The following is a 22,547-nucleotide window of genomic DNA, read 5'->3' on the forward strand; positions in this document are numbered from 1 at the left end:
CTATTATATGACACTAAGGGGGAGGAAGACGCAAGCGCGTCTCGCAAGGCACTGCGGGAATTATAGTTTCATTCGGTCCTAAGAGTGTGGAATTCGGGGAAATACGAAGTGGGTAGGACCACGCAAGAAGCGGACCCAATAAACGGGGACTAGTTCGACAACGCCACAGATACGCGCCGGAAGCACTACTCCTAAGGCTTTCAGAAGTGCCGGCGAGGATGGGAGGCTTCGCGGAGCTTGGACTATCATCCTGGCTGGTGGAACAATGTCGGCAGCTCGGCTTGAAACAGCCCACACCCGTGCAGCTCGGCTGCATTCCAGCTATTCTGGAAGGTGAGTGTGGCCCAATTTCACCTTGTAGCGTCTTGTTCTTTTCGCCTTCTTTTCCTCCTCGAAGCCTTTGCCCAGACAGGTCCCAGGAGGCTAGGGGCACCCTCGTGTGTCACGGGCCAACCCGGACTCCTGAGGCCGAGCAGGCATTGATGGCATTTATTCTGCACCGCTGACTCGCCACGTGGAGGTGATGTCATCTCCGAAATTTTCTTAGATTCTCAGCTCGAGGAAGTTTCGCAATAGCACTGCGAAAAATCCACAGAACCGATCACTTGACAAATAGGAATGGGGGCTGTCAGAACTGTGCCTGCCAGCTGGATGTGAGTTCCATTCGAACCTGCTGCTCATCAGTTGCGTGTCTTGGGCGAGCCTTTGAGCCTCGGTTTCCCCTTTTATCAATGGGGACGATAACAGCCTCTCTCTCCTCACTAGAATTTGTGAGTTGCCCCCAGTGGAAAGCTATCAATAACAGAACAGGAAAGGCATTGTACGGGGCTGGGTACCGAGCAGCTGTCGTGGGCTGGGGCTTAGTGGCAGAGCTCCGAACACGAAGTGCTGGCTGGATCGCCAGCATCAATCAATCAATTGATCATCAGCATGGGACATCGTGTTCAGGGGACCAGCTGTCTGTGCCTGGCATGTGTTGACATGGCTTTGCCCACTGTGCAGGTCGGGATTGCTTGGGCTGTGCCAAGACAGGCAGTGGCAAGACGGCAGCTTTTGTCCTGCCCATCTTGCAGAAGTTGTCAGAGGATCCCTATGGTATCTTCTGCCTGGTCCTAACCCCCACCAGGTAAGCCTCGCACTGTCCCCCAGGAATGGGTTAACCTGTGTTCTCGCAGGCCAACACTTTGAGCTCTTTGAACCACACTTTCCCCATGAAAGGAAAATCAGGCCCTGCCGCTTTGGGGCGCTGCAGAATTGAACAAGGTGGCATAAGTGGAAAGCAGTCAGGGTGCATGCTGGCCAGACAACCAGGCAGAGGGACCTGCATCAAAGCATCAGAAAGGCATGGAGCACAGAGGTCTCCAGGACCTGGCACAGTGCTGCTGACTTGTGCAGGGCCTCGATGCCAGGTGGAGGGTTAGCTCTGACCCTGAGGGTGCACACAAGAGAAGCTGGGGCTCAGGAAGGAGCCCTGGGATGGAGCTGACAGAAGCAAGCAGGCGCAGCACTGGCACCCTGCTCCCGCCCACAGGGAGCTGGCTTACCAGATCGCAGAGCAATTCCGGGTGCTGGGGAAGCCGCTGGGCCTCAAAGACTGTATCATCGTCGGTGGCATGGGTATGGCTAGGGGCTGGGGACCAGGGTAGGCCCTGGGCATGGGACTCCCATGACTTCAGCAACCCCAGCCAAGCTACTTTCCGCCCACCCTTCACCCCAGATATGGTGGCCCAGGCCCTGGAGCTCTCCCGGAAACCGCATGTGGTAATCGCCACACCGGGGCGCCTGGCTGACCACCTCCGAAGCTCAAACACTTTCCACATCAAGAAGATCCGTTTCCTGGTCAGTCAGCGGCCATGAGGCATGGGGTGGGGCCTGGGGCACCCCGTCATTCATTCAGGAACCATGGGTCCCCCAGTTTGTCCAGGGAGGAGCTAGAAGTAGTAACAAGGCCAGTTCAGGGACCAACCCAACCCTTGAGCCTCCTTGCTCTGGCCTCCCAGCTCTACCACCCCTACCCCCCACCCGCCTCAGGTGATGGATGAGGCAGACCGGCTACTGGAGCAGGGCTGCACCGACTTCACGGCAGACCTGGAAACTATCCTGGCAGCCGTGCCCGCACAGAGGCAGACACTGCTCTTCAGTGCCACGCTCACAGACACGCTCCGGGAACTGCAGGGTCTGGCCACCAACCAGCCTTTCTTCTGGGAGGCGCAGGCCCCGTGAGTCCCTGGGCAACAGCATAGTGGGCCAGGGCACGCTAGGGGCTTCTGGTGATTAGAGGGGAAACTGAGGCTTGCCCCAACTTCCTCAGTGTCCGCACTGTGGAGCAGCTGGACCAGCGCTATCTGCTGGTCCCTGAGAAGGTCAAAGACGCCTACCTGGTGCATTTGGTGCAGAGCTTCCAGGACAAGCATGAGGACTGGTCCATCATCATCTTCACCAACACTTGCAAGTGAGCACAGAGTGACGCCGCCACTTGGGTGCCCTTGGGCTTGCTTAGGCCTCCAGGGCGTAGTGATGATGCACTATGGGCTACCCTTTGTGCCTCTGCCACATGCAGAGACCACAAGGGTGGCCCGCACAGCCCCCCTGCTCCGGCCATGGAGGGTGACTGTCAGGTAGAAGAGAGGAAGCCAGGCTCCTAGGAGAGAAGAGCTTGGGTGCAGGATGGCTTCCGGCCTGGCAGGCTCCAGCAGCTTTCAGGCGTATGCTTTTGGTGGAGTCTGGGGGGTCTGGGGTATGCTGAGGATTGAACCCCAGGACTGCGTGCATGCTGGGCACAGCTCTTACTACTGGGACCCACCCTGGCCCGGTACCAGTTTTATGTGGGAATTCTGCGTGCTAGGGGGAACTTGGGCCACGTGCGTGCTCAGCAAGGGCGCTACCCCCAGGACTGAGGCTTATGTCCCTCAGGTCTGGGGAGGGGACAGCAGAGCTCCCAGAGCCCCACGCAGTTTCTCATGGTTTTCATTTGGGATTTTTGGTGTTGTTGCTTGTGTTTTGGTGTGGGGTTCTTTTTGGTGCCAGGTGTCAAACTCAGGACCTTGCGCTTGCCAGGCAGGTGCCGTTGGTATGGATTTTTGGGGGCAGTGTATCATCATGTAGTTCAGGCTGGGCTCACGCAAGGATGTTTCCACCTCAGCTTCCTGAATGCTGGGATTAGAGGCATACGCTCCTGCGTTCTGTACTCCTTCTCATTTCTAAGCTGCACAGGGCCATTGTGCTTGGTGTGGCAGGGACAGGTCAGCAATCACCTCTGTCCCTCTAGAACCTGCCAGATCCTGTGTATGATGTTACGCAAGTTCAACTTCCCCACTGTGGCACTACACTCCATGATGAAGCAGGTGAGGGCCGCCCGGGTGCTCCTGGCCTAGAGCCTTGGTACAGACCCCTGCATCTGTCTGGGCCTGTCTGGTTTGGTTTGGTCTTTTGGTTCTTTGAGACAGGCTCTCGGGCTGGGCTGGAAGGTATGATCCTCCCGCCTCAGCCTCGAAGAGTGCTGGGATCACAGCAGGGGTCCTTTTTGTCTCCAGCATCCCTGCTGGGCACAGCCTTCTCCCTGTGTGTCTCCCGTCCTGCAGTGTCCAGGCTGGTTCCAGGCCCAGCTTCACTAGGAAGCTAGTGAAGCCTAGTGAAGCTTAAACCAGGAAGGTGGGGACTGTCCCGGGTTTGGTGGTTACTTTTCCAGCGATAGGACAAAACACCCAACATCCACAATGTAGAGGAAGAGGGGTTTATTTTGGCTCACAACTTAAAGGACTCAGTCTATGGGCAGCCATCCCCAGGTGGCCAGGAAATGGGGAGAAGAGAGGAGTGGGGACAAGAATGCCCTTCCAGGGCACAGCCTGTGATCCTGGATCCCCCCACACACACACAAGGCCTGAGGACACCACCACTCTGACCCTGATGCCTTCTCGGTCCCACAGAAAGAACGCTTCTCAGCCCTAGCCAAATTCAAGTCCAGCATCTACCGGATCCTGATTGCAACAGATGTAGCTTCTCGGTGAGTGGCACTGGTCAGGCAGCCCCTGTGCCACTGCCAAGTCAACCCCGGGGAGCCACAGCCTAGTTTCCCCACTGAGCAGTCTCTGCCTACAGGGGCCTGGACATACCCACGGTGCAGGTGGTCATCAACCACAATACCCCCGGGCTCCCTAAGATCTACATCCACCGTGTCGGCCGCACTGCCCGAGCAGGTGAGCCCGTGTGGGTCCAGGGGTGCTAGGGTGGGATGCAGCCCATGACACCAGGCGCCCTGGCCAGTGGGGGTTAGTGGACTCCTTCAGGAGCAGAGGGGAGTTGGTGCATGCTCACCTAGCAGACAGGTCCTGGGTTCTACCCCAGTATCCTCAAAACACCAAAGGCCAAACCCAGCCTTCCATCCTGACGCTGGGGTCATGGGTCGGCCACATGCCCCCATCCCAAGCCTCGTCTCATGATGGGTGATAGGCTTGGCGACTGTCCTAGAAGTGCAGGGCAGAGAAATGGGTGTAGAGATCCAGGCCGAGGCCTCTTGGCTCCTGTCTGATGTCACTTAGCCTGTGCTCCCTGGCTGCCAAGCCGTAAAGAGAAAGCAGCCCCATCTCTGTCTTTCTCACATACACCTGTGGGTACAGCTATCCCACACCAGGCCCCACAGCCCCCTGGGCACAGAGCCACTGTCCTGTTACAGGTCCTTCCTCCACATAGCTCCAGGCCCCATAATCACCATGTGACCTCATGTCCCCTCAGGGCGACAGGGCCAGGCCATCACACTGGTGACCCAGTACGACATCCACCTGGTGCACGCCATTGAGGAGCAGATCAGTAAGTGTACAGTCAGCGTGGGCCACCCGGAGCCCAGTTAGGAAAGCAGAGCTCCCCACAGAGACCATGTCTCCCATGCAGGCCCAGGACCACTGCATGCCAGCAGCCACTGGGGCAGGGTAGCCACACACTAGCCCCTGCAGATGGCCTATGTCAGAAAGCACCACTGCTTCTTGGTTTATTTCTTGGGAAGAAGGGATCTTGTGGTGTCTTCCGGTCGGCCTCTAACTTCAAGGCTCAAGCAATCCTTTGCCTCAGCGTCCCCAGTAACAGAGACTGCAGACCCACACCACTGTGCCTGGCTTTCGCTTTAAAAACATCAGTGCCAAGAAACAAATAATTGGCCCCTGGGTTCCTCAGGGAATGTGTTCCAAGATGCCCCCATGAACACTGAAGTCTGGCAACAGGAATTCTTCCTGTGAAGTATTGTGGTGGTCTCGAAGGTGTCAGGCACATCCGCCCATAGGCTCAGTCACTCTGCAATCAGGACTTGGCGATAGGGCAGGGGCGGTGCGATGCAGCAAGCTGGCTGTGATGCCATCTGGGGGAAGATGGCCGAGGGCAGAGGTACCTGGGGTGTGGCTCCCAGAGGAGAAGCCTTTATGTCCAACAGGGGTGCAGTTGGGCTCTTTTTGAGTATTTTCAGCCAGTGTCTGGTTTAGTCATAGACGCAGAACCCAAGACAGAGCCCAGGCAGGTTCTCAGCCCAATACGCAGGGCAGGTTGGTTGTTTTTTCAGGCAGGGTCCCACTATGTAGCCCAAGGTAATAAAGCTGAACTCAGGGTGATCCTCCTGCCTAATCCTCTTGTGTGCTGGGATTACAAGTGTAGGTCAATACACGTGCCTGGCTGTCTTTTTATTTGAGGAATTAGCAAAACTATGCACTGGGGCTGGGTGTGGGGGTGCACACCTGTGATCCCAGCACTGGGGAGGCTGAGGCAGGAGGATTGCAAACTCATACTTGACCCAGACAACTCACCAACACCATGTCCTAACATACAAAGTGGTGGGGATGGGGCACAGCCTGAAGGCCGTTCCATCCCCAGTACTGACAAAACCTAGAAGGCCAGCAGTTGGTACCCCCAGCCCTGCACCCCCTCTCTCCGGGAGCTCAGGACAAAGCTGAGCCTGTCTCTGCCATGTGCCCCCCTCCCCAGAGAAGCAGCTGGAGGAGCTGCCAGTGGAGGAAGCCGAGGTGCTGCAGATCCTCACGCAAGTCAACGTGGTCCGCAGGGAATGCGAGATTGTGAGTGTCTGCAGGGGCACCCGTGTGGGGGTGCAAGGGCGGCATGTTCCCCCCGGGCCCTGGGGACCCTTCTGTGACAGCTCACCCCCATATCCTAGAAATTGGAGGCCGCCCACTTCGATGAGAAGAAGGAAATCAACAAGCGGAAGCAGCTCATCCTGGAGGGGAGGGTGAGTGTGGGGCCAGCCAGGGTGGGCAGTGTGGTCCTGGGCCCGGACACCCGCTCAGCACCCTGCGTGCCTCTCAGGACCCCGACCTGGAGGCCAAGAGAAGGGCAGAGCTGGCTAAGATCAAGCAGAAAAACCGGCGCTTCAAGGAGAAGGTGGGGCAGGCCCTGCAGCGGCAGCAGAAGGCCGGCAGGGCGGGTCGTGGCAGGCAGCTGCCCCAGACTCCAAAGGCGGCCCCAGGCCCAGCCTGAGTGCCCATGGCACCCTGCAGATGGCACCCCACCTCGGCAGGACTGTGGACAGACACACTGGTTGGAGGTGCAAAGGACAGCAGGCCCTGAGCATGGTGTGGGCCCAGGAAGACTGCCTGGGCAAGGCTGCTTAATAAAGGGTCTGTCCACCTGCTGGCTGTGGCTGTGATTTTTAGCACACACCCCTCCCCCTCTCCATCACAAGCCTGAAACTTCACAGATACCACTGGCCTGAATGGCAGTGCCAGCCACTCTAGCCACTGGGCGTTGGGGCACAGCCTTTCCTCTGGGCCTGTTTCCCTGCTCAGAACACAGCTCAGCAGCCACTGTGTTCTCCAAGCCAGCTAGAAGGCGGCAGTGGCAATGCCCTTACCCCTACCAGTGAGCACAGCTATACTCTAGGTGCTTCCCTGCACACCCACAGCCTGGGCTTCACATCAGGCTGAGGAAGTCTCTGAACAGGGTCCACTGGGGAGGCTGAGGCGGGTGGATCTCCATGAGTTCCAGGCCAGCCTGGACTACACAGTGAGATGGTGTCTCAGAAGCACAGAGGCAGGCGCAGGGGCAGCAGGGTTCCAGTGCCCACGCTACACACACAGTCAGACTTGAGAAATGTAATGTGGGCGCAGTGTGTGCCCCAGGATCCTAGAGTCTACACAGTGAAACTGGAGCCCAGCTCCACTACCTCAGCCTGGCATATATGCCCGGCAGGGCCAACTCCTGCAGGACCAGCCCTGAGGGCCCGTGGGACCCAGGCACTGGCTCAGGGTGTAGCCTCGGCCAGCCTGGCCAGGCCTTCCCTAAGCTCACTGAGCTCGAAGAGCCGCACGTCCAGCAGCTGTGCTGCCCTACCCACTTCGGCCCTCGCCCGCTCCCGCTCCAGCCGTGCCTCCTCCAAGCTGCGCTCTGTTGCCTGTAGCTGTTGCTCCAGCTCTGCATTGCGGGCCTCCAGGTCCTGGGGAGGAAGGGACGGGCACAGGTTCAGGGTCATTGGTGCCCAAGTGCCATCCACACAGCCCCAGCCTCTGCTCACTGCTGCAGCAGCCCCCTTGCTCACCCAGCCTTCCTGCAGCTTCTTTTTTTTTTTTGGGGGGGGGGGTCTTTTTCGTTTTTTTATCGATACCAGGGATCAAACTCACGACTGCCCGCTTGCAAGGCAGGCGCTTATGCCGCTGAGCTAAATCCCCAGCCCCCTCCCTGCAGCTTCTTAAACCCTGGTTTCCTCCCACCCCAGGGACTTTGCACATGTGCTGGGATCACAGGTGTACACCCCCACACCCAGCCCCAGTGCATAGTTTTGCTAATTCCTCAAATAAAAAGACAGCCAGGCACGTGTATTGACCTACACTTGTAATCCCAGCACACAAGAGGATCAGGCAGGAGGATCAGCCAATATTTCCAACCTTCTGCCTCAGCCTCCCAGAATATCGGGCTGGCTCAGCTCTGATACCACTTACAATGATGGCAAAAGGGTGGGGTGGCAGGTCCCCTCTCCTATCTCATACCCTCTGCCCACACCCACCTGCACCTTCTGCTCAGTCTCCTCACGTTCCGCAGCGTCTGAGGCCTCTCGGGGTCCCCCAGTTTGATTCTTCAGCGTCTGGATCTCCTATGGCAGAAGAGTTGCTTGGGGGGGTCCCGTGTGGTCCTGTGGCAAGGGCAGGCAGAATCCGGCCACACCCGGCTCACCTGGTCCTTGGTCCTCACCAGCGCCTCCAGCTTCTCCAGCGACTGACCAGGCGCCTCTTCCACGGCCGGCTCTGCAGCCACCTGTGCTTCTAGCTCTGCCACCTGCACCCACAGGACGCTCAGCCCAATCCAGCCCGCAGGCACGCGGCCCACACCGCGCCCTCACTCCGTTATGGGGCAGCTCAAAGTAATTTTTCTCCACTGACCAGTAACTCCAGCTTCCCCCTCCCCCCCAATAAGGGTTTCCAGGTTCCCAGATTGGGCTCAAACTTGTGATCCTCCTGCCCAGCCTCCCAGAGGGGTGGGATGTGAAGCGTGCACAGCAGCTGGCTAGAGCATCAGAGCACGATAACCCTCATAAGGGATCCCAGAGTTCGGGAAGGGACCCGACCGAGAGGAAGGTGGGGCTGCACAGCCCCAGCTCCATGGGCACCACTGCCAGAGGTCTGTGAAGAGCGCCCTCACCCGCTGCCGCAGCCTCTCAGCCTCCGCACGCTGGGCCTCCACCTGATGCCTCCACTGGGTGGCTGCAGCGTTGGCCTCACGCAGAGCGTCCGCCAGTTTATTGTTGCTGTCCTGCAGTGCGAAGAACTCCGCCTCCCACTGCACTTCGCCCACCGAGCTAGGGGAAGGCCAAACACCCCGCCTTCAGGTGCAGAAATAGTGGGGGCGGGGCAACGCGGAGAGGGCGGGGGCTAACCCGTGATGTGGGCGGGGCAGCGCCGGGGGGCGGGCCCATGCCTTCTGTAGGCGGGACAACGCTGGAGGGTAGGCTATGTCGTACTGTGGGTGGGGCAGCGCCGGGGGCGGGCCCATGTCGTGCTGTGGGCGGGGCAGCGCGAAGCTAGGTGGTGCCTGGGCTGGAGCGGTCGGGTTGAGGAAGGGGCGGGGCAATACTGTGGTGGGCGGGGCCACCCCTGCTAGAGGCAGACCAGAGTCAGCGCAGAGGCTGGGCGCCCCTCACCCCTCGGACAGCATCTTCTTGAGCCGCTCGCGCTCCGTGGGGCCAGGGGCGTCGGCGCTCTGGCTGCGGAACAGCTTCTCCTCGCCAGGGCCGTTGGCGCTGACCAGCGGGCTCGGGGGCACCTGTGGATGGGAGCAGCATCCCGTGGGGGCACACCTTAGAAGGTCCCCACGCGGTCTGGGCGGAGCTCACCAGGGTCGTAACTCCGGTAGGTTGGGGCTGGAGGGCGTCCCTCAAGGCTGTCATTTCAGCCACCTGTCAGTCCCGACATCAGCCCGGTGTCCCCGACATCAGGGTGCTGACCTGGTGGGACAGGAGTCCCAGGGCCGGGCTGGTAAACTCCCCTCCATCCTGAGATTTCTCCCGGGCCAACCGAGCTGCCTCTTTGACCTCCTGGAACTTCTCAGCAAACTGCATGTACAGAGGGCAGCAAGCAGTCAACAAACCCTGTAGCCCCCTCTCAGCCTCCACCAGTCCTTGGCCCAGACCCTGCCATGTTAGCTCGGAAGGGACTCTGGGAACAATGTACATTCTTGGAAGTCAGAAACCAGAAGGGGGAAAAGGTTTAGACAAGGATGTCCCACGGGCAGCATGAGTACAGGTGTCCTTTAGGCAGCTGGGACAGTCACAGAGGTGGCCTTAAATACAAAGAGGCACAGCCAGGGCCTAGTGGTGCACACCCATAACTCCAGCACTCTGGGAGGCTGAGACAGGAGAGTCCCAAGTTCCACTATAGCCTGAGCAAGTTGGTGAGACTCTGTCTCAAATAAAAAAATTTTAAAAGGGAGGCTTGAAGTGTAGGTCGGTGCAAAAGCTTTGGCTTCAATCCCTAGTACCACAAAAAGAACAACAAAACCAAAAACAAAATCTTAACAGGCATATACCACTTGATTCACACAAAGGCAAGGTAAATCACTGCAGGAAAACAATCTTTTTAAAACAACCCCATGGGGGGCTGGGGATTTAGCTCAGTGGCATAACCACCTGCCTGGCAAGCATGAGGTCGTGAGTTTGTTCCCCGGTAGTACCACAAAAAAAAAAAAAAAAAAAAATTGGTTCAATCCCCAGCGCCACAAAACAAGCAAACAAACAAAAACAGCCCCCAAACAACTCAGTACTCATGCTGTGCTTAAACAAACAAACAAAAAAACCTCAAATCCTACCTTGTACCACCCACAGAAATTAATTCAAGATCTAGCGTTGAAAGGAAAATTATAAAACTTCTAGAGTTAAACGGAGGACAAAATCTTTGCAGAATGGAAGCACGAATCATCCAAAGAAACAATGGATACAGACTCCCCTCCCCTCCTGGAGATGGAACCCAGGGACAGGAACAGACACACACACATACAAGGCAAGTGTTCACAACTGAAATGCTTCCCTAACCAGCTCTTTATATACATTTTATTTGGAGACAACGTCTTGTTAAGCTGCCCAAAGTGGCCTTGATCCTCCTGCCTCAGCCTGCTGAAGCACCAGGATTAACAGGCGTGTGCCACCCCTTACAGGCTCAGGCCATATGGAAGTAGGCAGCAGACGGTGGGGAGTGGGGGTGACAGAAACCCAAGTGGCTGACAGAAGCAGAGTAGCAAGGGCTCCTGGCTCATCCAAGTCCCATGCCCATCCGGGTCCCAGCCCCACCCCCTCCCTTCCAGGCCCCACCTGGGTCAGATGTTGCTCAGAAGCAAAACCTAGGCCGTAGACTGTGTTGGCACGGCTGTCCGCCCACTGCCCGAACTTCTGTGAGGTTTTGGTGAAGGTCATGTTGGGAGTGACAGTACTGTTGATGATGGCCTGAGGGAGAGGGCAAAATTCAAGGTCAGCAGCCCCAAGTGTGCTGAACACGTTCCCGGTGACAGAACAGGGCCTTGCATTAGGGCCTCAGGGGCCCCTGCTACGGTCACTTGAGGAGCATATTAACACTCGAGGTTCCTTGGTCACCAGGGCCCCCCACCCCAGACCTGGCCTGACCTTGGTGCCCCCAATGCTGATGATGCGGTAGACGTTGCGGGTGGCATCGTAGAAGTAGGAGACGGTGAGTGCGTGCTTGCCTGCAGGGATCCAGTTCCTCTTGGTGGCTGGATCGATCTGGAACACGTGTGCCCGAGTGCTGAAGATCGGCTGCTCCCTGCGGGGACAGGATGTCAGGGGAAACCACCCCTATCCCGGGATACAAGGAGGCACCATGTGGGGAAAGACCCACTGAGAGCTCACCTGGCTGTGGACATTGATCAGCCCAGGCTGGACAGGCTCCCAGGGGGACCCGAGGGTGACGAGAGTGGCCAGTGTGGGCCCTGGGGAGAGAGTGTCTCTGTGAGTGTGTCCCCAGGCTGGGCTGAGGGGCCAGGCAGGTCCCATCCAGCCAGCTGCACTGTCCCCAGGGCTTCAGTCAGAAAGACAATCAGTGTAAGTCACTCAGCAAGGTGACCCCATCCTTCTCTGACTGGAGGGAGCCCCCATTGCACTCCCAAGTGGAGCCACTGGAGCCTCACACTAGAACTGGGCTACATAGGGCTGGGTGTGCCCCCCTTAACCACCCTGTGCATCCCTAGCCCCAGAAAACCAACATCATCAACATCATCATCATCATCATCATAATAAAAGCCTGGCATTGCCAAATGCCTGCGAGGAGACCAGCGCCCACTCACTGTACCCACAGAGACCCCTGAGCACCCACCCTTGGGCAGAACTGCACCTTGGAATTACAATCCAAACCCTCAGGCAAACCCCCAGCCCACCTAAAAAGACAAGTGATTGGGTCAGGGATTTAGCTCAGGGGCTTAAAGGTTCGCCTGGCAAGCTCGAGGTCTTGAGTTCGATTCCCTGTACCAAAAAAAAAAAAAAAAAAAAAAAAAAAAAAAAAAAAAACACAAGCAATCCCTGGGGACGTCGAGGCACGATGATCGATTGAGCCCTGGAGTTCAAGTCTAGCTGTGGACAGAGATCCCAGTTCAAAAAATTAAACCAAAAGATTAAAGAGAGGTAATGCAGGTGGGGTGTGATGGCACACGCCTGTCATCCCAACACTCAGGGAGGCTGAGGCAGGAGGATCGCTGTGAGTTTGAGATCAGCCTGGGCTACGAAGTGCACCGAACTGCAGAGTGAGACCCTGTCTCTAAACAAATAAATAAAGAGAGGTGATGCAGCTGCCGGTCCATCAAGGGTGGCCGCGGCAAGCACGGGAAAACAGGAAATTAGGAAAACAGTTAGTTCCCCACCTCCTACTGCCGGGGGTGCTGCAAAGCCACCAGCCCAAGATGCCAGCAAAGCTGCTTCTACACTTCCTGATGCGACCTCTGTGTCCCCAACTGCACCCAGGGTACCCGCAAAAGACCCAGGAAGGGCTTGGAAGAATGGGGTGGGGGCTCCCGACAGGCCGCATGGGGCTGGAGGGTCCCCACCTTGTCCTGGGCAGCTGTTGTCCGGGTCCCAGAGTCTGGAGCCTGAGCCCGGGATAGGGAAGGTCCTGGGCCTGGCTGGGGTTGGGGACGCGGGGATCCCCAGAACCCAGGTCCTTCTGGCCAAGTCGCTCCTGCCGGGACTATGGCGGCGGCGCCGGGAAAGTTACCGACTCCGCGAGTCACGCGCCCGAGAGGGCGTGGGGCTGGGAGAAGACGCCCCGAATGTCCAGGACCCCTCGGGCCCGAGCCGGGGCCGGCGGCGAGGCCTCCTCCCCGGCGTCCCAGCCAGGGGCCCGGGATCTACGCGGGCTTCGCCCCCTCCTCGACCGCGGGCTCCGCGCGCCCCAATTTCAGCGCGAGCCGCCAGACTTGGCAAGTTCCAGGAGCCCGCGCCGCCGCCCGGGACATCGGGGTTCCCCCTCCGCGCCCCAGCATGGAACTCCGGGGACCCCCTTCCTTCGCCCGCGGAACTTTGGAGATCTCGGCCCCGACTCCCTTAACCACCCGCAACTTCGGGGACCTGCTTCCCCCTCGGCCACCCCGCACCCCGGCCCGGAACGCGGGGACCTCCCCCCGGCACCTTCACCCCCTCCGGGTCTGGAACGTGCGGCCAGCACGCGCTCCGGGGCTCGGGGCCCTACCGCGGCGAGCGCCGAACTTTGGGGTCCCCGGCCCCGCCCGCCTGCCCGCGCGCTCACCCTGCGCTCCGTGCGGCCCAGCGGCTCCCCGCGCCTTTGTCTGCGCCGCTGCCGCTGCCGCCTCCGGTCCCATCGCGGCGACGGTCCCGACGCGCTGCCGCCCCGCCTCCCGGCCCGAGCGCCGCCACGCGCCCCCTGCCGGCCGGCCGCGGGGGGAGGGGAGGGGGAGGGGAGGAGCCACAGGGTGACGTCCCATGACAGCGACCCGGAGCCCAGCCACACAGGAAGCAGATGGACACACACAGCTGGACACGCGCACGCCCTGGCAGGCCCGGCCCTGACCCCTAGGGTCACCACCCCGCCCTCGCTCCCTCCTTGCCTGGAATGGTGACAGGGACCCTGCGAGGGTCAGGTCCTCCCCACCCCGCACAGGCTGGGGACAAAGTGATGACCTCTCAGGGCAGGTGGACACTGTCCACCTTGTCCCTTCCTCGGAAGCCACGGTGGTCAGCACCCAGTGCTAACGCGGAAGCCCGGAAAGTGCCAGAGCAGAGGATCCCTAGGCCCCGGAGGTCACAGGCTGGGGACCCCACAGGGACTCCGCGGCCCCTCCCCGAGGTTATTCCAGGAGGCAGCCCGGTGGCCCCCACTGTGGGTGAACCTCCAGAGTCAGCCTGCACCTGGGCCGCTGATTCTCTGCTCTCCCCACAAGCCAGGCTGAGCAGTCAGCGGCCTCCCTGCTAGGATCCTGAGTTGAGTGAACTCCAGGCCTCGAGATCTGGAGGGCTTTGTTTTCTGGGGGGTGTTTTGTTTGTTTGTTGAGACAAGGTCTCACAGGGTAGCCCAGGCTGGCCTGGAACTCCTGGGGACCCTCCTGCCTCAGCCTCAAAAAACACCGGGATGACAGGTGTGTCCTTTGGACCCACTCCCTGGTGTCAGGCTCTACACTTCCCTCCCTGCTCTCTGCTTGTGCCTGGGGTGGGGCGCCCTCTTCCACCCAGATGCCACCCGGGCCTAAGGGCAGCTGGTCCGTCAGTGGGGTCCGGGCCTCAACCTCCCCACCATTCCCAGTGTCATTGGCTCCTGCACGGGTGAGCACTTGGCTTCCTCCTCAGGCCCAAAGCCATGCAATGATGCAGCGTAGAGGACAAGGCAAACACCGTCTGTTCCTTCAGAGTGACTTTTTCCACTTAGCGTCATTAAAGGAACAGGAAGTAAGTGGGACAGGTGTCAGCCAGGCTCCTGCCTGGGCCCAGTGCCGGCTGGTGGTGGAGCAGGGCCATGTGGCCATCCTGGGGTGTGGGCAGCAGGCACGGGACCCCTGCCAACTCCTGTGTGGGTGGATGGGTGGATGCATGATGGGCTTTGGCCCCAGCCCACCTAGGGCTTACCTGGAGCACCCTGGACCTGAAGCCTTCTCTGTGTCCTCACCCGCTCCAAGAATGTGCTGATGACCCCGGGCTGACCATGGGGGAAGGCTGGTGAGCTGGTGGCCGTCCACCCAGGGGTGCTGATTCATGGGGCATGGGGCGTTTTCCCTCAGAGACGGAACCCCAGGGCTGAGACCCAAGTTTTCCTCGGGGGTGTCCGGGAGTGAGCTTGATATTCAGGAGAGGTGCAGCAGGGCAGAGCTGTGCCGGCCAGGGAACTTCCTACCTCACTGCAACCCCAAAGAAGCCACTTTCCAGCTTATTGCCTCAGTTTCCCCACCCACACTCAGAAGATGCCTGCTCTAAATGCTTGAAGCTGCAAATGTCATGTTTATTAGAGGTGAGGCAGGCGTGTGGGTGCACACGTGTCATCCCAGTACTTTGGGAGGCTGAGGCAGGAGGATTGCAAATTGCAAACCCAGCCTGGGAAACTGGGTGACGTAGCAAGATCCTATCTCAGAGGACAAAAAGGGCTGAGAGGTAGCTCGGTGTGTGGGTCCAGGGTTCAGTCCCCAGTGCTGCGAGTGACAAAATAACAACAACAATAATAATAATAAATTTGTGAGGTAGATTTTGACCCTGAATCATTTCTAAAGAGCCGGAGATGGAACTCACCACTCTGCCACTGAGCTCCAGCCTGGTTGGTTTCTTCAACCACATTTTTTATTTTGTTTCTTGTTTTTGTTTTTGCTTTTCATAGACAGGCTCTCACTAGGTAGCATAGGCTGCCCTCAAATTTATGTTGATCTTCCTGTATTATCAGCCTTCCTAGTGCTGGGATTATGGACCTATGCCATGATACCTGCCTTTCTGAGCCAAATTCTTAAGATTTTCTTTGTCAAGGATTGAAGTCAGCCATAAGTTCCCAGAAATTGCTTCAACCTGGCATGATATTCTCAATCTTTAGCTTGTGCCCCTCTGCCTACCTTCTTCCTGCTCCCCTTTCCTTTAGCCATAGGTAGTTGGACCAGCTGCCAGATCTTAGCTTCTTGAAAAACTCCTATTCCTCTCTCAGAACCCCATCTGTAATCCCCACCTCTCCGTAAGTACCTATTTTCCTCCCATGGACCTTCCCTGTCTCCTTTCCTTCTGTTCTAGCCCTCTTGTCAAAGGACCAGGAGTGTCTGTGTCCATCTTTGGCTCCCAGAGCCTGAGTGCATCTCAGGGCACAGAGGGTCACAGGAGGGCCCAGGGAAAGACAACCTGGTGACTCAACAGTTCCACTGATTTTGTATCACTCTAGGTGATCTGGCTTGAACTAGAATGTGGCACAAGCAGATTACTTGACTTTGGGGCCCTAGGAAGGAACAGGCTGGGGAGGCGACTGGAGCGGGGTCTGGCTAATCTGCAGATTTGTGTGCCCAGGCTCAGGGGGTTGGGGGGCCAGCAGCCCCTGGCCAGATGGAGCTGAGTTCCCTCGGACCACACTGGCCCAGTTCTCAGAGTGAGCTAATTACCTCTGGGTGCCAGGTGGTAGGGCGGGGCGGCCCATTTCCCGGAGCTAGGTCGCCCAGGTATTTTTGGAACCTCCGTTCTTGAGGGCTCCGATATTCACTGTACCAAGGTCAGAAAGTGGGGCGGAGAAATCACGGCCACATCAGGAGGGACCCAGGTACTGGGGCCCAGGGGACTGGGGACTCTGGGTCCAGGGCCTCCAGGGAGGGTCTTGAGCAGTGACTCTGTGGAGGCCACGAGCCAGCCAGGCACAGAAGCCTGAGACCCCATGGATCTGAAAGTCTATTTTCTATTTATGTTTTTGAGACAGGGTCTCACTGTGTAGCCCAGGCTGGACTCCAGCTTGTAGGGATCCTCCTGCCTCAGCCTCCTGAGTGCTGAGATCACAGGTGTGTGCCACACCACTGGGGATGATGAAATGGGGGGTTTGACTACATCTGGGTGAGAATCCTGTGACCCAGCAGCTTGCTGGGGGACCCTGTGTGTGGAGCCATCAGGAGGGACCCAGATACTGGGGCCCAAGGGAATAGGGACTCTGGGTCCCATTTGTCCTCTATCCTGAGCCATGAAACAGGCTCGTTATTCCTGAGGGTGCCCTGGGCAATGGGGATGGCAGGTGCAAAAGTCCTGAGGTTGGGACAGGTTGGACCTACTGGAGGAACTTGGGAAGGGCAGAGTGGGAAAGGCAGAAGGCAGTGTTCTGCGGCGGGGGCCTGTGGCCACTGCCACATGCATAGTTTGTCCAGTGTTCAAGAGAGCCATGGGGGACTCTGGCTCCCGAGAGGGAGGGATGTGATCAGCTCACCCTGCAGTCCCCAAGCAAAATCTCAGTGAGTAAGGAAACAAGGCATCTACCTGTACCTGTGCAGCCCAGGCACAACCCCCGGCCTTGGCCAGAACCTCAGTTTCCCCACTTGCCCCCCCCCCCGGGAGGCAGAGCCCTCAGCCAGGAGAGCCCACAGCCCACCCAGAAGCTCCCGGATCCGGGCCAGGCTGTGGCAGCAGCCTCCGCCCCTGCACCCTGTGCCTCCCACGCTCCGTCTGTGCCCGGGACAGCCGGGGGCTGGGCTGTTCCACTGCCCACGGCTCCTGCAGCTCTGAACCCCGCATGTGGGATGGGCCGCCTGTCCCCGCCCCCTCCCTGCACCCCGAGGCCACGGCCATTCCCACCCTGACCCTGGCTCACATCTCCCTGACCCCCAGCTGCCCAGATGCCAGCTGCAGGTCCCCACCTCTGTGAAGCCTGCAGGCCTACTGCCCACAGCACTGGCTTCACACCCTGCAGCCTCTGCCTTCTGTCTCCTGGGAGCCTGGGATCCCCGCCTCACCTTCAGACCCCCTCTTTGCCCTTTGTTCCTGTCTTGTCTGTCTCTGTCTTTCAGTACTGGGGATTGAACACAGGGGAGCTACACCCCCAGCCCTTTTTTAATTTTTATTTTGAGGCAGGGTCTCACCAAGTTGTCCAGGCATGGCTATAATTTATGATCCTCCTGCCTCAGCCTCCCCAGTTGCTGGGCTCACAGGCATGCATGGCCACTCTTGGCTTGCACTTACAGAAAAGAAATAGAGGTTAAATCTGTTCTCCCAAATAAATAAGATGAGAGAAGGCGGGGCCCAGGCTGCTGGGGTCTGAGAGACCCACCCTGCTCTCTGTAGCCTTCGGACTAGGATGGCATTAGCAGAGGTGCAAAGGCAGGGGGGGTCCAATTCCCCAGCCATCACCAGGAGTCAAACAAGGGGACACTGTCAGGTCTGCTCCTGAGTGCATAGTAAATACCTGTACTTGTTAGAACCCTGGGGCCAAGGCAGGGACCGAGGATGAGACAGTGGGCCACATCTGCATGGCAGCTGAAGAGGACGGAATCAGGTGTGTATAAAGGTCCTGAGGTCAGTGTGTGCAGGGGCCTTGGCGCTGTGGATGTGCATGTGGCCGATGCAGAAGCAGTTCCCAACGGCACAGGGAGCCACACAGCGACACAGCCATAGGCTGGGCATCAGGTGTCCTTGTGCCCTGGCAGGGAATCCAGACTTTACATTCAGAGCACTGGGGAGCCTAAGAAGGCTCTGGAACAGGAGAGGGAACCTTCTGGCACTGAGTGCATACACAGTGGAGACACAGGGTTGGAGTGCCCCTCTGTATCATTCTAGCTGAGGTGTCCAGGTTTGAGGTGCCTCCCGGCAGGGGCTCCCTGTGGGCTATGTGTGTGCTTGGCCATGGGAGAAATGCTCACATGGGCAGGGTGATGGGGGGGGGTGGTGGTACAGGAGCCAGGGCAGAAGGAAGCCCCGATGGTGATGGTTCCTGCTGAAGACGATAAAGGCCACTGCTGACTCGAGGCTGAGTGGAGGCCGTCTGCACGGCCCAAGTCCTGGGGTCCATCCTAGCGCTGGGAAGAAAGACATTGGCCAGACACAGTGACCCACGATGGGGACCCCAGCTGCTCAGGAGGCTGAGGCAGGAGCATCGCAAGTCCAAGGCCAGTCTGGGCATCTCGGTGAGACCCTGTCTCAAAATAAAATGAGAGCTAGGGTAAGCTGGCAAGCGGGGCCCTTGGGGAGCTGGCTCTACCTTAGGGGACATCACCTTCAGCTGGGAGCCCGAATCCAGGAAAGAGCTCGTGTTTGAACCACAGCCATCCCCCCACCCGCCCACTTGTCTACCCACCCCTGTTGTTCGCCCCTCCAGCGACTCCTATCCATCCAGCTGCCCACCCCTCCATCCTCTCATCATCCCTTTACCCCAGCCCTCTTCACCCCTCCATTTCCTTCCCCATCCTCCCTGCCCTAAGCACCTCTTCGTGTCCCTGATCAGCTCTGCGTGCAGCACCCTCACCCCACCAGGCCAGCAGGCTCCCATCCTGGAGGGCCTTTCTCCTCCTTCCCTCCCAGGCCAGTCCTGAGGCTGGGCTGTCGGCGCACAGGGCTGGTGAGAGGCCAGCAGTGTCTGCCTGGGGCGCGGGGTACTGAGTGACACCCCAGCCCTTTTTATTTTTTTACTTTGAGATAGAGTTGTTCGAAGGTGTAGAAGCTAGATTTGAATCTGAGATCATCCTGTGTCAATCTCCTGCATGGCTGGGATTACACGCCTGAGCCACCACACCCGGCTTCAAATAGCAGTATTTTTACAAGGTTGAGGGTATAGCTTGGAGGGGAGGTCCTGGGTTTAACCCCAGCCCCACCAAGAAGCAGGGAGTGTGAGACAGGGCGCTCTGGGCCGTGGATTGTTGGGTAAGGCCTTGTGGGGGGGGCTTCAGGTTCAGGAATTCTGACCTTGGCTTGCTCCAGCACACAGCTGGAGCTCGATAAATGATTGCTTAGGGGACACTGGTGATGAAAGCCTGGGGAGGAGTTTATTCGGGGTGCATGAGGCCGATTGTATTTCAGTTCCCCGCCCCCGCTGTTGCGCAGGAGGAACCATTTAGCATGGAAGATGCAGTCACAGGAACCAATGAAGAATAAGTGTGATCGCTTTGTGGGCCTAGACCTGTGGGAGGGGCGGGATTATGCTAATACATGGGTGCAACGGGCGGGCCCGCGGCAGAGTTTGGGTTTCATTGGCCAGGAGCTGGGGCCCTAGGACAGGTTAGGGGGAGGCCACGGGGATGCTGGGAGGCTTGGGGGAGGAGGCAGAGGCCGGTGCGTCCCCAGCTAAGAGGGACTGCGGTGGGTCCTGGGATCTTTCTCTGGGTACTTGGGAGGCCGAGGCAGGAGGATCGCAAACTGGACCCCAGTCCCTGGAAACTAAAGAAGACTCTACCTCAAAATGAGAAGGAGCGAGGGCTTTGTGGTTGCCTCCAAAGTGGCCGAGGGAAGGGCTGGAGATTTAGCTCAGTGGCATAAGCGCCTGCCTTGCAAGCAGGCAGTTGTGAGTTCAATCCCCAGTACCGATAAAAAGGAAAAAGACAAAAAAAAAAAAAAAAAAAAAAAAGAAATGGCAAAGTGGCCGAGGGTGTTCTGGGCGAGACGGAACTGGCATGTCAGAGCGCGCTGGCGCTAGGAACAAAGCTGCCCATGTGTTGATTTAGTAATCTGCTAATCCCTTCATCCCCACAAGGATTCACCCATTCATCTGACTCTGCCCTCAAAACCCAACAGGGCCTCACCTCCAAACCCCATGAACCAGGCAGTGCGGGCCTAGTGGTGCAACAAGGGCACGCAGTGTCGGCCCTCCAGGCTGCACCAAGGGCTGCACCCTGAGACAGGCCCCCACACCCTGAGCCCCAGCTACAACAGACATGATGCCTGGGAACCATTCATTCATTTCTTCCAGGTATTTAATCCGGACCCTCCCCGTCTGGCCAAGTGTGGGGGCAAGCGTTTATAATCCCAGCACTCTAGAGGCTGAGGCAGGAGGATCCAAACGTTAAGTCCTCGCTGAGCAATTTAGTGAAGCTCTGTGCCAAAGTGAAAACTAAGAAGGGCTGAGAATGTAGTTCATTGCAAAGGCCCAGCACTCTGTAGGCCAAGGTAGGAGGGTCGCTGTGAGTTCAAGGCCAACCTGCACTGCACTGTGAGACCGCATCCGGCACACAGTGACTGGCGTGGGGCCGAGGGGACCTGTGGAGGTCAGCAACCAGCAGGGTTGCTTAGGCGACTCAGCAGTGACAGTACTGGGAAGACACATTTTTCCGTTTTGTTTTTTGTACTGGGAATCAAACTCAGGGCTCGGGCTTGCCAGGCAGGCGCTGTGCTACTGAGCGACATCCCTGGACCAAGACACTCTTTTAGAAAGGGCCAGTGGTGCTGTCCCAAGACCGAATCTGCCATAGGAGGAAACTGAGGCAGGGGCTGCACATGGCAAGCTTGAGGGGAGCTGTTCCCGCGTCCCCGGCACGGAGTGTGTGTGTGTGTGTGTGTGTGTGTGTGTGTGTGTGTGTGTGTGTGTGTGTGTGTGTGTGTGTGTGTGTGTGTGTGTGTGTGTGTGTGTGTGTGTGTGTGTGTGTGTGTGTGTGGCGCCGGCTGAGCATGCGCGAGGCCCTGGGTTTCCCGCCCTAGCGCTGTGCAGTAAGAGCGCAGCTGAGCAGGGGCCGGGGGCGGTGACATGCTAATATGAGGGCGGGCCCTAGGGGGACGGAGCCTAGTGGGTGGGGCGTGGCTGCTGGTGGGCGGGGCCTTTGGAAGCTTTAGTGCTGGGCGGTACAGGATACAGCCCGCAGAATACAGTGCCAACCTGAGCTCACCCCCCCCCCCGCCCCGTTCACATTAATTCAGGCCGCGTCCCCTCGCCGCACCCTCTCTAGCCTCTTCTGGGGATGCCCGGAGCGAGGGTAAACCGTCTAGGCTCAGGGTTCCAGTCACTTCTCTCTGGTCAAATGTTAGGCATTTTTCTGTTTGTGATGGGGTGGGATTTGTACTTGGTGGGCCCTGCTGCCTCCTCTTCTACTGGGGATTGAACCCTCGAGTGCTCTACCACTGACCTCCAGCTTCAGCCCTTTTTACTTTTTCCTTTGAGACAAAAATCTCTCTAAGTCACTAGGTTGCCCAGGCTGGGTTCTAAGTCTTGACCCTCCTGCCTCAGCCTTCTGAGTGCTGGGACTACAGGCCTGTGCCACTGCACTGGCCGGGACTGTAGATTTAAGCTTGGCCAGACCTTTGAGCCTGTGCAACTGAGATAGGCTGGGGTTTGCAGCACTGGGAGGGGTGAGCAGGAGCTGGTGGCTGTGATTGTGACCTTGAACTTGGCCTGGCTGGAGCCCGCTGCTTAGGCAGCACCCACAGGGCTTCTTCCTTACCAAAAGGTAGAAATAGACAAACTGTGAGGAGGAGCTGGAGAGCAGCGGGCTGGGAGTACTAGTGTCCTGCAGGAAGGAAGTGCGTGGGCCGGCCACCCCACATCCTGGACTGTGGCCTTCATCCTGACCTCACACAGCTGCTTCTGCTGACAGAGCTGTGTGTGTCCTTGTGCAAGGATCAGCTCTTTGGTGGCTTGTCCTGCAGCAAGTGTGTTAACGACTGGACCTCCAAAACAAAGACCAGGGATGGAGGGGCGCAGCTGTCATTCCAGCACTCTGAAGGCTGAGGTGTCACTGTGAGTTCAAGGCCAGCATGAACTACATAGTGAAAGCCTGTCTCAAAAATAAGTAAGTCAGGACTGGGGATTTAGCTCAGTGGCATAAGTGCCTGCCTGGCAAGCACAAGGTCATGAGTTTAATCCCCGGTATCACACACACAAAAAAGATAAAGATACAGGCTGCTGATGGAGAAGCTGCTCGTGGGATAGAACAGGTGTGTCTGACTTTGAGGAAGGGCACCTGTGACCCCTGCAGTCATACCACAGGTGAGGACGCTGGGTGTCTTTAGCTCTTGTAGATGCTATACTCACTATCATTCTACTTGTTGAACTCCTATTCATCCTTCAATGCCCAGCATCATTCCCTCCTCTCTCTCATCCCCCAAGCCACAGCCAGCTTCCCGCTCACACATCCCCTGTGCCTTGCCCCATGGCAGTAGGGTCATCTGTGTTTGGCTCTGCCCCCAAGCTTGGAAAGATGTGAGGACA

At 58.1% G+C, this 22,547-nt stretch overlaps 2 protein-coding genes and 1 long non-coding RNA gene across 5 annotated transcripts; 2 read left to right on the top strand and 1 right to left on the bottom strand.

The window, feature by feature from the left end:
* The first annotated feature begins 104 nt into the window (after positions 1-104).
* Ddx49 (DEAD-box helicase 49) lies at positions 105-6,625 on the top strand. The gene is made up of 13 exons (XM_003465107.4): positions 105-333; positions 1,003-1,126; positions 1,532-1,617; positions 1,718-1,839; positions 2,032-2,219; positions 2,312-2,452; positions 3,269-3,344; positions 3,927-4,003; positions 4,099-4,196; positions 4,732-4,806; positions 5,965-6,053; positions 6,152-6,223; positions 6,301-6,625. The coding sequence occupies exons 1-13, from the start codon at positions 219-221 to the stop codon at positions 6,469-6,471; spliced, it is 1,434 nt and encodes a 477-aa protein (XP_003465155.1). The 5' UTR covers positions 105-218; the 3' UTR covers positions 6,472-6,625.
* On the bottom strand, positions 3,720-13,431 carry Homer3 (homer scaffold protein 3). Of its 3 annotated transcripts, none has more exons than XM_013147525.3 (10): positions 13,224-13,431; positions 11,339-11,418; positions 11,096-11,212; positions 10,787-10,918; positions 9,428-9,535; positions 9,125-9,246; positions 8,626-8,782; positions 8,161-8,262; positions 7,994-8,080; positions 3,720-7,426 (listed from the first exon to the last, which is right to left on the bottom strand). In XM_013147525.3, the coding sequence occupies exons 1-10, from the start codon at positions 13,417-13,419 to the stop codon at positions 7,235-7,237; spliced, it is 1,293 nt and encodes a 430-aa protein (XP_013002979.2). In that variant the 5' UTR covers positions 13,420-13,431; the 3' UTR covers positions 3,720-7,234. The 3 variants fall into 3 exon arrangements, with proteins under 3 accessions (XP_013002979.2, XP_003465248.1, XP_023418827.1); XM_003465200.4 differs by having other exon boundaries at positions 11,096-11,252; positions 13,224-13,360; XM_023563059.2 differs by lacking the exon at positions 13,224-13,431 and adding an exon at positions 12,526-13,023 and having other exon boundaries at positions 11,096-11,252.
* On the top strand, positions 9,137-10,704 carry LOC134470961 (uncharacterized). Its single transcript, XR_010040250.1, has 2 exons — positions 9,137-9,332; positions 10,380-10,704. It is a non-coding gene; the product is annotated as an uncharacterized LOC134470961 (long non-coding RNA).
* Positions 13,432-22,547: the final 9,116 nt, after the last annotated feature.

This window comes from Cavia porcellus, unplaced genomic scaffold, assembly GCF_034190915.1.
Source record: "Cavia porcellus strain 051 isolate PalLab524CR breed Dunkin Hartley unplaced genomic scaffold, mCavPor4.1 scaffold_17, whole genome shotgun sequence".
NCBI classification, from domain to species: Eukaryota; Metazoa; Chordata; class Mammalia; order Rodentia; family Caviidae; genus Cavia; species Cavia porcellus.

Bases quoted from the DNA above. Each gene is read 5' to 3' on its own strand.
- Ddx49 (XM_003465107.4), top strand. From the start codon at position 219: ATGGGAGGCTTCGCGGAGCTTGGACTATCATCCTGGCTGGTGGAACAA. The intron at 334-1,002 runs GTGAGTGTGGCC...CCCACTGTGCAG, and splicing joins CATTCCAGCTATTCTGGAAG to GTCGGGATTGCTTGGGCTGT. The intron at 2,220-2,311 runs GTGAGTCCCTGG...CAACTTCCTCAG, and splicing joins TTCTGGGAGGCGCAGGCCCC to TGTCCGCACTGTGGAGCAGC.
- Homer3 (XM_013147525.3), bottom strand. From the start codon at position 13,419: ATGGGACGTCACCCTGTGGCTCCTCCCCTCCCCCTCCCCTCCCCCCGC. The intron at 9,247-9,427 runs GTCAGCACCCTG...TCCCATCCACAG, and splicing joins TGGGACTCCTGTCCCACCAG to GTGCCCCCGAGCCCGCTGGT. The intron at 8,081-8,160 runs GTGAGCCGGGTG...CTTCTGCCATAG, and splicing joins TGGTGAGGACCAAGGACCAG to GAGATCCAGACGCTGAAGAA.